The sequence below is a fragment of the Lampetra fluviatilis genome, chromosome 47 (genome assembly GCF_964198595.1).
Source record: "Lampetra fluviatilis chromosome 47, kcLamFluv1.1, whole genome shotgun sequence".
Lineage (NCBI taxonomy): Eukaryota > Metazoa > Chordata > Hyperoartia > Petromyzontiformes > Petromyzontidae > Lampetra > Lampetra fluviatilis.
Genome location: NC_136321.1, coordinates 9,855,932 through 9,868,063, shown reverse-complemented (window position 1 = coordinate 9,868,063; position 12,132 = coordinate 9,855,932). Strand labels below are relative to the sequence as shown.

The following is a 12,132-nucleotide window of genomic DNA, read 5'->3' as shown; positions in this document are numbered from 1 at the left end:
CACCCATCATTTATTTGTTTCTTGACAAATGTAGCGAGTTCATTTTTCGAATTGTCTTCCTCTGCATTTGCACCTCCCCCCTCTCCTGGCGGGCACCAGGCACACGCCCTTCGCCAACGGGCCCGACGACACGCCGGGCGTGATCCTGACACGCATCGGCAGCGGACGCTTCCTGCTGTCCGGCGGCAACTGGGACACGGTGTCCGAGGCCGCCAAGGTAGCAGACGCACGCGATTGTTGTCGCAGGAAAGCCGTGGCGAGTCTCCCGGCTCCTTCGGGAAGGGTCCTGGGCCGTCGGTCCACACTGCGCGCGTGCCTGACCATTGTTCAACGCGTCCGACTTGGACGCGCGTTTTGCGTGGCGCGCACTCTTGCAGGACCTGGTGAAGAAGATGCTGCACGTGGACCCGCACCAGCGCTTCACAGCCGCCCAGGTGCTGCGCCACCCGTGGATCGCGCTGCGCGACACGCTGCCCCAGTGCCAGCTGACTCGGCAGGACGCGGCGCTTGTCAAGGTAGGAGGCAAAGACAAAGATCCCCCGCATAGCCTGAACAGACTGTTGGGACAAGTGTTGTTAGCGAGCAGCTACGAAGGCCGGTACGGCACACGAGAGGTGGTGGGTGGCCAACACCACGCCCGACCGCCTTTGTCTCCCCAGTGGCGATGTTTACTCGACACCGCACCAGGTACTCATTTGAGGCTAAGTCGACATAGGGGAGGCCCAGTACCGGCTCAGACAATTGTCACTGGTGTTGGCCGTGAGCGGGAATTGAACTCGGGTCGCCAGGTTCATAGTGCAGCGTGCTAACCGCGACGCTACTGCTCCCCACAAGGTAGGAGATCCCACCCACATGCGTACGCGCACCCAGATCCCCACACTTTAACACACTTGGCGGAAGTGTTGTTGGTGAGCACCTATGAAGGCCTGCACCACGCCCGGCAGCCTTCCTTTCCCGAGTACCGAGGCTTACACACAGCACCAGGTAAAGGCTGTTCTCCTAGAACGCGAATTGGATATAACGCGATTGAGCGAGCAGAACTACGTGGCGCGAGTAGGAATTAGCGGTTGTACGGCCTGCATATGCATCTCATGTGGTTATTGCGGACTATGCTTTACCCTATATTTTTCCATAATACGGTGTTTTTCATGAACGCAACTACCGCGTTATAGGAGAATATACTCTACTCGTTTGAGGCCGAGAGGAGCCCCGGCACCGGTTCAGATAAGCGTCACTGGTGTTGGTGGCCGCGAGAGGGAATCGGGTCTCGTACGCGCAGCGTACACACACGGAACAAACCCACTTTATAGAATCACACCACAGTCGGCCACACACATTCACAAACGCTCCCTCTTCCACCCGCCCCCTCGCCCTTCCCACAGGGCGCTATGGCCGCCACCTACTCAGCCCTGCACCACACGCTGGCCCAGCCGGCGCTGGAGCCAGTGGGCTCCTCCACCCTCGCCCAGCGCCGCGGCATCAAGAAGATCTCGTCGACGGCGCTGTGAGGCGGCGGCGGCACCACCGCCTCCTCCTCCCTCCCCCCCTCCCCCCTCCCACGCGCCACTTTCCCCTCCTCCGTCGCCGCACCGCAGGGAGCAAGCCACCCCCTCCCCCTCCTCCCCGGGCGTCGTCTCTGCGGGGACGCGGGTGTGGAGAGCGCCGACCTCCCAGCTCGACGCGGAACGCCGAGGCTGCCAAAGAAACGACGATCGGCCGCCGGGGGGGCGGGGGGGGGGGGGGCGGGTGCGCCGACCGGGCAACGCGCGGCGAGAACGGCACGCCGCGCCGTGCCGCGCGCGCGGCAGTGGCGGCGGGCAGGGGGACGCCCCGGGCGGTCGTGGAGATCGCGGCAGCGCCACCTGGGCGGGCGCAGAGAGAGCGGCGCGGCTCACGACCCGCACCCGGACTCCTCATCGCGGTCGGTGCTGTCGGTTGGACCCGGCCACCGTTAACGTTCCGCCGCGGGGGGGCGCACGGACACGTCGAGCGTGGTACCGCACCGCGGAGCTCCCCCGCTGGGACGTGAACGTCTCCGGCAGCCGCGTCACGAAACGAGCGGCGTGGGGAGCGGCGTGGGGAGCGGGAGCGGCGTGGGGAGCGGGCGTGGAGTGGGCGTGGGGGAGCGAGCGAGTGAGCAAAGAGCGCGGATCGAGCTGCGTCGGTGGGCGCGTGGTCAAGAGCCGAGGCGGAGCCACGCGCATTGCGTTCTTGTGCAGCCCGCACCGGGACGGACACGTCGGTGGCGGCGATGCCGCGCGACGGACCGGCGCACACGCGACGTCCGGTCAAGTGCACGCGGGCCGAGCGCCACCGCCCGGTTGAGACGGAACCGACCGCCCAACGTACAACTTTCCCTTTTTCCGCTACGACCCCGATGGAGGCCGCCCCCCCCATGTCCCGGCTCTCGCGAAGCCTTGCGGAACGTAAATTAGGAACGGTCGCAAACCGCCGTGCTGCATCCTCTCTCTTCCAAAAGCACCCACCCATAGCTCACATCCCGCCTTCCTCTGCTGATTCACGAACGATTTAAGAAAGGCGCGAATGTTTACGCACGACGCAGCGAAGTCTTTTCCTTTCTTTTTGTACAAGCGCCTTCAATTCTCACCTGGGACTTGACCACCCGACATGGGCTAAATGTTTATTCTATTGAATTATCATCAATTGTTCGTATTTGTATAAAAAAATATTACAAAGCTTTATTTAATGAGGCAGGAGGTTGGGGGGTCGTTTGTATGACGTGGTCTTGGTGGGGGGGGGGGTGGGCGGGAGGCGGTGATGGGGGTGGTGGGATACGATTTCAGGTTGACTAAAAACACCGCCAAAGTGACCCTGGTCTAAATCGCCAACTCGGTTTAAAGTGCTGCCCATAAGGAGACGTTGGGGGGGGGTGGGTGGCTGTGATGGGTTTAAATTGAGGATGTTTTTGTACAAATTCAGGAGAAATGTGCTTCCCCAATTTTCTATAGAAGTCGGACACAGGACAGTTTTGAGTGTGCGCGCTTTTGCCGTTTCCATTGCCTGTTGTGCGTGCGTGCGTCTGTGTGTGTATATATATGCGGTGAATGCTAACGCACATCTGCATGCCAGATATATAATTGATGCAAATTGATGTAAGTTCATTAAAAACTGCGGCTCAAAAAATTAAGGATTTGGGAAAGCTTAGGATGCTCAGGATTTACCAGGATTCATGGAAGTGCCTCAGGCTCAGAGCCAAGTTAAGGCACCCTTACCAGATGTAGGACCTGAACATATTTCTCTAGATCAGCGGTTCTTAGCCTAGGATGCACGCACCCCCTGGGTGTGCGAGAGGTGGCCAGAGTGTTTTTAGAAGGTAAATAATCGAAAACACAAATTAAGAAGCACGGGCACGTAAGTACAACTACTTTATTTCATCAAACCTCTGTATTTATTAACATTGTACATTTTTTTTTACGACTGAGAACCTTAGGGGGGTTGCAAGGCTGCGGTAAAGGTTAAGAACCACTTCTCGATATAAACTCCAGCCTCCCGTACATCACGTGGCCTCTGTGGACACCCCCACCTCAGAATCCCCCCCTCCTCCCACAACCCCCGTGTGGACACAGACGCTGCTCCACCCTCTGTCTCTGAAACTCTCATCACAGACATCTTGATCCCTGCCCTCTGTGCTCGTCCTGGGGACTTGTGTCCGAACGGCTCCTCACATCCCCGTTTCCCGGTCATCCTCTTCTCTCCGTCCCCCTCCCGTCCCCTTCTTCGCCCGTGCATTAACACCTTTGACCCCACTCCCCTCCCCGTGGTGTTGCTGCGGATGCATCATTTTTATTTCGTATAAAAATAACGAGTCCCATTGTAACGGGAGGTTGCTTTTTTGCGGAGTTCCCAAATAAAGACCTCTGCTGACAAAGATGGCAATCGACGGAGACCCTTAACAGGAAGTTTCTGTAAACACACCGATGGATTTTGTTCAGTCTCCATCTGGTGCCACATACACCACGTGTAGTCCACCAGCCCACGCCAGATACTTCACTTAGGGTGGCATAACTTCAGTGGTTTCAGTTTCTTTTTGCGGGCCAATAACAGTGAATAGCGTGCCAACCGTTTCAAATGAGTGGGCTACGAAATGATTCGCTCTTATTAGCCGCACAAATACATGGGTACCGCTCACGTTTGACCAACTTAAGTGGTACAGACGTGTACTCCGGCCCATGGACTAGCAGGGTAGAGCCGCCACTCCCTTCAGCCCGTATGACCAGCGTGGTGAAGGACGGCCAAGTAAATCCCAGGCATTTGCACTACCACCCTATTCTGGCCCACCAATGTAGCCCCGCAGCCTATAACACCTGTTAGGAATTGAGGTCACCCATCCAAATACTGTCCTGGCTCAACCTTTTTCAGCTTCGAGGTCTGACAGTGATTGTCGTAGGCCCATAAGAATACATACGTAGTATATGTTAACTTTCACATGTGTGCGTTAATGTGTGTGTGTGTGCGTTTTACGAATACGCGTGTACATATATGCACGTGCGTTCGTATATTATAGATCTGTGTCCGCTGTACGTGCGTGTGTGTATGTCTGGATACTCTATACCTGAAGACAGTTCAGTGAAGCTTACCACTATTTTTTTTTTTAACCATATTACAAAATAAATTAACGTTCATAAAATACATTCGAAGCCATATTCCTTTTAAGTCATGACATCTGCATCGGCCATAATGTAGTTCGCTTGATCCCCAGTGTCGACCAAGTCTGGGAAGTCCGTTTCGCTTCATATTTGAGAGTTCATCGGCCGTGATTAGCAAAAGTCAATCTCACGTTTGCCACATTTGTTTGAGATGGTTTGTTGAACGCCGACGGCTGCAGTTGGGAGCGGCTGATCGCATTAAATGCGGGGGGGGGGGGGACATTAAAGCGTCGTAGCTTTAAGTAATTGTCTAAGTCGAGTTGAGAACTATTTGTCGGCGTTCACGTTGCATCGGTCAATTGTTGCCGTGGCCTCCGTTGTAAGTCACTGCGCGCCGTCAAGGATACTTGGAGCTGACGACGCTGGTTGCGGCTGAAGCCGGCGGGAGACGTTCGCGGAGCGCGTGCCCATCGCCCGCCCGCGCCGGTGGCGCTCGCCACATTGGTGACACTCGTTTTGTCACGCGGCAGATTGGTTCGTTGGCCGTTGCCGGGTGGTGGAGGGCGCACGGCACGTTTTTTTCCCCTACTCGGCAAACCCGACCCAAAACCATTTGCGAATCAAAATAATCGGTCACGAAAGCCTGAGGGTTGAAAATGCTTTAACTCGACCTTATTTTTTGTTTCATTTGTCACTTTACAATCATTCCTATCTCTTGTCGAAAATGCCCAGCATCTCGTGGTTTTAACGACCAGGCAGTTTGAAGCATGCAACAGTTTTGACGGCGGTGCCGGCATGCACGCGCGTGACCTACGGGCGCTGCTTTTAACTTGCGTCACGGGGGGGTGGGGGGGTAGTTTCACGTCCGCTGGCGATGCAGACGGCCGTGGATGTTACGGTCCAATGCACCTCGCGGTATTAACGAGGGCGGCCGCAGGCCTCGGAACCTCGGCAAAGCTTCTCGCTCCGTTACCGAGATGGCGGAAGTGTTCCGACAGCATCCACAAGAGTCCGAATCAAGTCGATTGTCGGCACTCCCGAAGCCCGCATGGCACGGTGCGTACCGCACGTGCCTGGGGGAGAGGCTTTGGGACGTCGTGACAACACATCGGTCGAGACCCCCCCCCCTCCCAAAAAGTCTCACACCTCCTGGCTCTGACATAGCTTCTCGAAGACGCTGGCGGGACCGTCAACGGCATCGGAACATGGACAGGCCACGGCGGACATCTCTATGAACGGAAAGTGTAATGACACGAGCCACAATGGCGCGACTGGCCGTATGGTGAACCCCCCACTGTGGTCGTCTGCACTCCTTTCACGTGGGACGAGGAGGAGGAGGAGGTGCGGCGAAACGACGCGCTTTCTCTCTCTCGCTCTGTCCTGAAGCCCTCTCGTGGCCAGCAGCAGCAGCAGCACACCCCGACGTTGGCTTTAGCTCCTGGACAATTCAAAGCGGCGGAGCGTGTTCTGGGTTATTCGTACGACAAACACTCCGTGACCTGTTGGAGGCCATCCTGTGCAGGGCACTCGAGAAACTTCAGAAAACTAAATAGTTTTTTTTTTTTTTACTCCAATCATCTCTTTACTTTGGACGGGGGCTCCACCATTTCACTGCAAGCGGAGGAGGAAAGCCGCCCCCACCAGCCACACCGTGGGGCTCCAGCCGATGCCATCCAGGAATCCAACCGATGCTGTCCTTTTCAAACGGACACTTGCAAAGTGCTGCTGTATTATAACGCATCCCGTCTCAGACTAATGAAGACATATATGCAAACGTCTCAACACCTGTGTGTGTGAGTATTCGGTGGGCTGTGTAGGGTGATTAGGCTTTAAAGAGTGACGTAGCTCCCCCTCCGATTGTGGCATTCGCAGCACGTACACACGCGGCTGAATGCGTCCATAGATGAATGCACTAAGGGTCGCCGTGAAGACCTGTAACAGCATTGTGTGTGTTTGTTGCCTGGGGTGTCAATACAACACGTGTACACGTACCTTTATGCAGTACTGTGTACGCTCTACACACGTGTGTGTACAATACATTAGAATAAGTTACAGCCATTTTGTCAATCCACTGCTGGATGAAAGGGAGGTGGAGGGGGTTGGCGGGGCGGGTGCGTTTCGCTCTTCTTCACCACACTGGTCCACGCGTGGTTGTGCAGGAGGCACAGCACAGGGACTCCTGCCACTGATGGTGGCCGTGGGTGGGAATCGAATTCACGTCGCCGGGTTCTTGGCGCACTGCGCTAATGCGGCGCGTTGTGTACATACTCTGTATATGTGTATACTTGCATATGTTCGTGTGTACAGATGAAACACTGTCGTTCTCGTGCGCACATCCCCTCGTGTTGTGTTCGTTGTTACCCGTGTAAGACTCAAGTCGTAGCCCACTCATTTCAAGTCTAGCGTTTCAGTTGCGTGTCACTCGGCTTACACCGTCGCCTTCCACGTGGCTTCTATATATGGGCAGAACTAAGATGTTCTTGTTTTTAAACTCAGCTTTCTTGTGGCCCTAATATCCTAATCTTGAAGAAAATAAATCCATTGTTGCCCAACACTTAACTCCTACCGTTATTGGCGTTCATAGAAACAGGAGAGGCATTGACAAACGTGTCTCATGCTCGTGCTAAAATACACGTGCTCGGTCCGATGTGGGGGGGGGGGGGGGTTTGCGTGCATCTTGCACCGGTGGGTGGGGGGGGGATGCCCCCTCTTGGGCGAGGCAACAGCGAGCCGCTTATCGCCCGGAAATCTGTGAGTCTGCCCCAGGACGTTAAAAGTCGTCAGTTTCCGACTCGGAATAATATAATGAATCACCCACCACTCGAGGCAATGCATGTACAGAACATACAGCTCCCCCCACCCCCCTCTTTGAGATATTAAAAGTCCAAATCCCCCCCCCCCCCTCCGCTCTTTGTAGCCCGGTCCACGGCCCTAGTGCAGTTGGACTGCCTGCACACGACTCAGTTGCTACGCCGCTGGGCCACATGGGGATTTGTATTATTATTTGGGGGGTGGTGGTTTGCGCCAAATCGTCTTGCGGTGACCGCGTGGAAGTTGTCTTGCGAAAGTCTCGTGAACAACTGCGGGGGTTTGCGCCGCGGTTGGCCACCGAGCAGTACGGAGGCGGTGGTGGTGGTAGCGGCGGCGGTGGTGGTGGCGGTAGTGGTGGTGGTGGCGGTGGTGGTGGACACCTTTGGACGGGCGGCGCGTCACAGGCCGGACGTTTTGGTCGCCGACGGCACGGGGGCAGGAGGTGCTGGAGGGCTTCGCCAAATTGTGCCCGTCGCGCGGCGTCCACGACGACGTCCGCCCGTCCTCCACCACCTCCTCCACCACCTCCTCCACCTCCTCCTATGCCGGACGGCGCAGGAGGAGGTGGAGGAAGCGCGGGCCTCGTTTGCTGTCAAAAGCGCGCTCACCCGGGCAGACGGGAAACGTTTCGACGGTCGCACCGAACTGAAGCAGTGGTGGAATTTCCACATTCTCGTCGCGGGTGCGAGTCTCGACAGGCCAATCGGCGTTGACGTCATCGCACGTTGTCCACACGCACGGTCGGCTCCCAGAAGGGTTTATTTTTGTTTGTTGTTGTTGAACATTTCGCTTTTGCTCAAGTTGCAATTGAACGAAATGAGGAGCGTCGGGCTGGTTGGCGAGTGTGCGTCGGCGCGTGGAGGCCGACCGAAGGCCGCGTATAAATACATCGCCACGCACGGCAGACCAAACCGGAGACTCAATAGATGATGAACGGCGTCCTGTGGCCCACGCGTATGTGGCCACATTGTTTTCTTTTTTACTCTGTGCGTTGAAGTTAATGGGGCGTTCCACCTCCAAATTAAAAAATTAAAAAAACTGACAATCTCCGCCGATAAAAAATAATAATTTGAAACTGAATTCATACGAGTATGTAACGACGGGAGTAAATCGATGGCTTAAATGACGTTATGTATTGATTTGTTTTTACTATTTAATGCCTTTGAATGTGCGTTCGTTGTTGTGGATGGCGACGTGGGTTTTCTTTGGAGTGACGCGGAATTGTGAAGGTGCCTGAGATGGCCGAGTGGCCCAGACGCGAGGCACCACCAGGCCACGTCGCCCTCCAGACGCGAGCACTGCGCCGGGGGCGGTGGGGGGGGCACTCTTTGTCACAGACGTAAGAGCAGAGTGGTGAGCAGAACGCGATTGCAATGGTTGACGAAAAAAAAAAGGTACTGACCAAAATGTAATACTGTATTTATAAAAAAAACAAATGTCACATTCATATTTTTTTTCTAGGGTTATTTTATTAAAGTGATGAGGAAATGTTTTTATTTTACGCCGTATTATTTTTGGTTCACGGTTAGTGTCTTTTGGGTTTCGTTTGGCGTTCTGTAAATGTCACACATCTCACGGTAGCCTGCCACCACCAGACAGAGCCGATCAAAGCGAGTTGTCACGTCATCGCCAAATGTGCCATGTTCAAGAAGCAGGCTGGAGAAGACGGCCAGCAGCTCGGCTCTCTCGCCCAAAAGAAAACTCTTTTCGAATCATCACACGGGGTCGTAGAAAAAAAGCCTGCGTCTAAAATTAACCGCATTGTTTCGCCACGTAAATCTCACCTTGCGGGTGGGCATGCGGTTGGTTGTCCTGAATTATGACGAAACCCGTGGTCAATCCTGATAACAGATTGCGCCTCCTGCCATGGAAACGTGGAATTTCCACCAATGGATGAGCATCGTCGATGCTCGCTTTGTCAGGGATAACTCTTTTTTTTTTTAATGATTACAAGTTTGGTGCCCATGCTTTAAAACAAATAAAAGTGTAATCCCCCCCGGTGGCGCTGCTGCGTCACGGCGGAAGTCGCCTCGGTGATGAGACGCGGACGACGTCGAGAGAGACGGCGGCGACGTCTCGCACCCTTCCCCAAAGCGATCGGAAAGAGAGAGAGGGGGAAAAGGGGTGGCCACTGAAAGCAAAACGTCTAATTGAAACGTGTATCCGTACTTGTGGTTGTTCGTAGTTAGGTTTTTATTTAAGTGTTTTTATAGCACGTTACAAAGCGTCGCGTCTGTTTTTAAAGAAGACGAGGGGGGGGGGAAGCGTGTCCACTCGTTCAGCGGCACAATTTCAACAACAACACAACAACAAGTCTGTACTCTTTCCCGTGTACGCACCCGTGTACCGCCGAGCATGGTTGTGTACATTTCTTAAAATGTCTTGAACTTGTGGTGAAGCTTTGGGTTAAAGGTTTATTGTAAATGGTGGCGGGTTTTCGATGTGCCTGTAGTCGCCGCCTGTCGCTCCTTAGCCATCGTCTCTCTCTCGCTCTCTGGGCTCACCTTCAATCCTGGCTCTGGCATCGAGAATGCAACATCTCCCCAATCTACTGCGACAAAGAACTTTGCGCAAACATCGGTCGTCAAAATTGTCGACGGGAATAACGCGGTGTGTGCGCGCGCACACAAGGCCGTGACTTGCAGGGCAGAGAGGTGGGTGGCAGTACCAGCAAGTAGGTTTGCTAACCTCCCTGTACATAAAAAAGCGTGCGTTCGTGTCACGGCATGCGCGTGTGTATTGTCTGGTAGCGGTTTGCGCGCTGCGCTGAGAAAACCGGCAACCTGAGATCGGATTCCCGATCATGGGCCAACACAAGTGACGATTATCTGAATCGGTCTTGTGTTTCCCTCCCTGGGTTCACTAGGCCTCAAATGAGTACTTGATTCGGTGTGTAAACATCAGCACTGGGGAGACAAAGGCGGCCGGGAGTGGTGTTTGGCCACCCACCTCTTGTGCTGTGCAGGCCTTCACTAGGTGCTCGCTAACAGCACTTGTCCCCACAGTCTGTTGAGGGTACACGGGGGATCGTTGTCTTGTGGATAATCCGGTTTCCACCCCACACGAAATAAAATAAAACGAGTAAAGTCCATGAATTAGACAAACTTTCCAAGGCAGGGCCCTCCTGGAAAATGGAGACTCAGCGAGGCTTTCCTGGAAAAAAAATATCGAAGCTCTGCAAATAACTGTTTAATGACTGCCTTTTTGACCTCAGCGGGAAAATTATTTTGCAAGGTTCACTTAAAAAAAATTACTCGTAAAAAAATGTCAAAACAGCATCTGCTACTCGCATATCTCTACTGTTAAAACGTTGTAAAAAGTCGTCCCGAGCATCTCTGATGAAGGGTTCTTCTGCACGTTGTCCATCACCGCACGCTAAGAAAGACCATCGCTCATGAAAAATGAAAGTAAAAAAATGCAATGTACAGAATGTTCTTGTTTTGAAGTGTACATTTTCTTAGACTCAATGGTGTAAGCAAGATTTAATGTTATGCTGCTGCATCGGCAAACGAAAGTGTTTTTTTTTCAATTAATATTTTTTCATTTGGTTATTGTTATTGCTACAGCTGGCAAAAAAAATTAATAAAAAAACTGGACACAAGACACCCCCCCCCTAAGCAGATACATCAAGGAAATTTATTTTAAGATCCATATGCTAAGACTGAGAGCACACCTTTTCCACTGCCACATCCGAACCGAGCCAACGTGGGTTTCCTCGCAGAACGGGTGGTGTTTTAATTTTCCATTGAGCATTTGCAGAGCAGCCACAACGCATAACCGTGCCATGCTGGCCTCAAGACATCCGAGTCTCGTTCTGGCCCAGATGTACGGTGGAAAAGAGTACAGGGAGACCGGCTTTGAGAGGCTGTTCGGACGGCTTCTTTCGTGTGGATTAATAACAGCAGACTGAAGATGCGGTTTTTAATTTCTTATCCACTCGGTTCAGGAAACGGTTTTGGGGATCCGTGTGTCTCGCACAGCGCTGAGAGAGAACAGGTTTTGGCACCGTGTGCGTGCACGGGATGGAGTTTCCCCTCTCGGACCGCACGAGGTTTCGCCCGCCTCACTCCCCGACCTCCGGTGACTCTGTGAAGTTGTCCGCTAACAAGGATTGCTACTCTCTCTTAGCGTCCCCATTCGAACGGACCCTCCATGTCGACTTCAACGCATGTTTAATTGCATTGCATGCACCGCGATATTTTTTTTATTTTTCCCCCGTTGTAATTTTTTGCCAGCTGCTAAAGGGATGATGCTCATTGTGGACGTTCTGTGTCATGTAGAGTGCGGGTACGGTCACGCAAAAAACAAATGAATCGATGTAATTATTATTTTTGCTCGACCAAAATCGCTTTAGTGTAAAGATTTAAAAAAACTACTTTACGAGATGTGATATTTTTATACACCTGCAACTCTTTATACTTGGACACTGCGGCATGGCTTCTGAATAAAGGCAAAGTACATTTCACCCAACATCTACCATCTCTCTCTCTCTCTGTGCATAGCGCCGATTCTGCTGTGCAGCCTCACAAGACTCGGAGGGGCACCCATTGGGGGCCGGGACGGCACACGCGGGAATGGGTGTCGAGAGCCACTCGGGCGCCTTCGTCTTCCCCAGTGGCGATGTTTACACAACGCGCCATGCAAGTCCGTGTCGACCCAGGCGGGGGGGGGGGTTCAGACAATCGTCACTGGCGTTAACCGTGAGCGGGAGTCG

At 53.6% G+C, this 12,132-nt stretch overlaps 1 protein-coding gene across 3 annotated transcripts in view; it reads left to right on the top strand.

Moving 5' to 3' along the window:
- LOC144947950 (ribosomal protein S6 kinase alpha-3) overlaps positions 1-2,707 on the top strand; it is a 64,738-nt gene extending 62,031 nt beyond the window's left edge. For all 3 annotated transcript variants that reach the window (XM_078877382.1, XM_078877381.1, XM_078877383.1), the window contains 3 exons: positions 100-217; positions 378-515; positions 1,383-2,707. In XM_078877382.1, the coding sequence (XP_078733508.1) occupies positions 100-217; positions 378-515; positions 1,383-1,508 (382 nt within the window). In that variant the 3' untranslated portion in view covers positions 1,509-2,707. The remainder of the gene's footprint in view (positions 1-99; positions 218-377; positions 516-1,382) is intronic.
- The last annotated feature ends 9,425 nt before the right edge of the window (positions 2,708-12,132 follow it).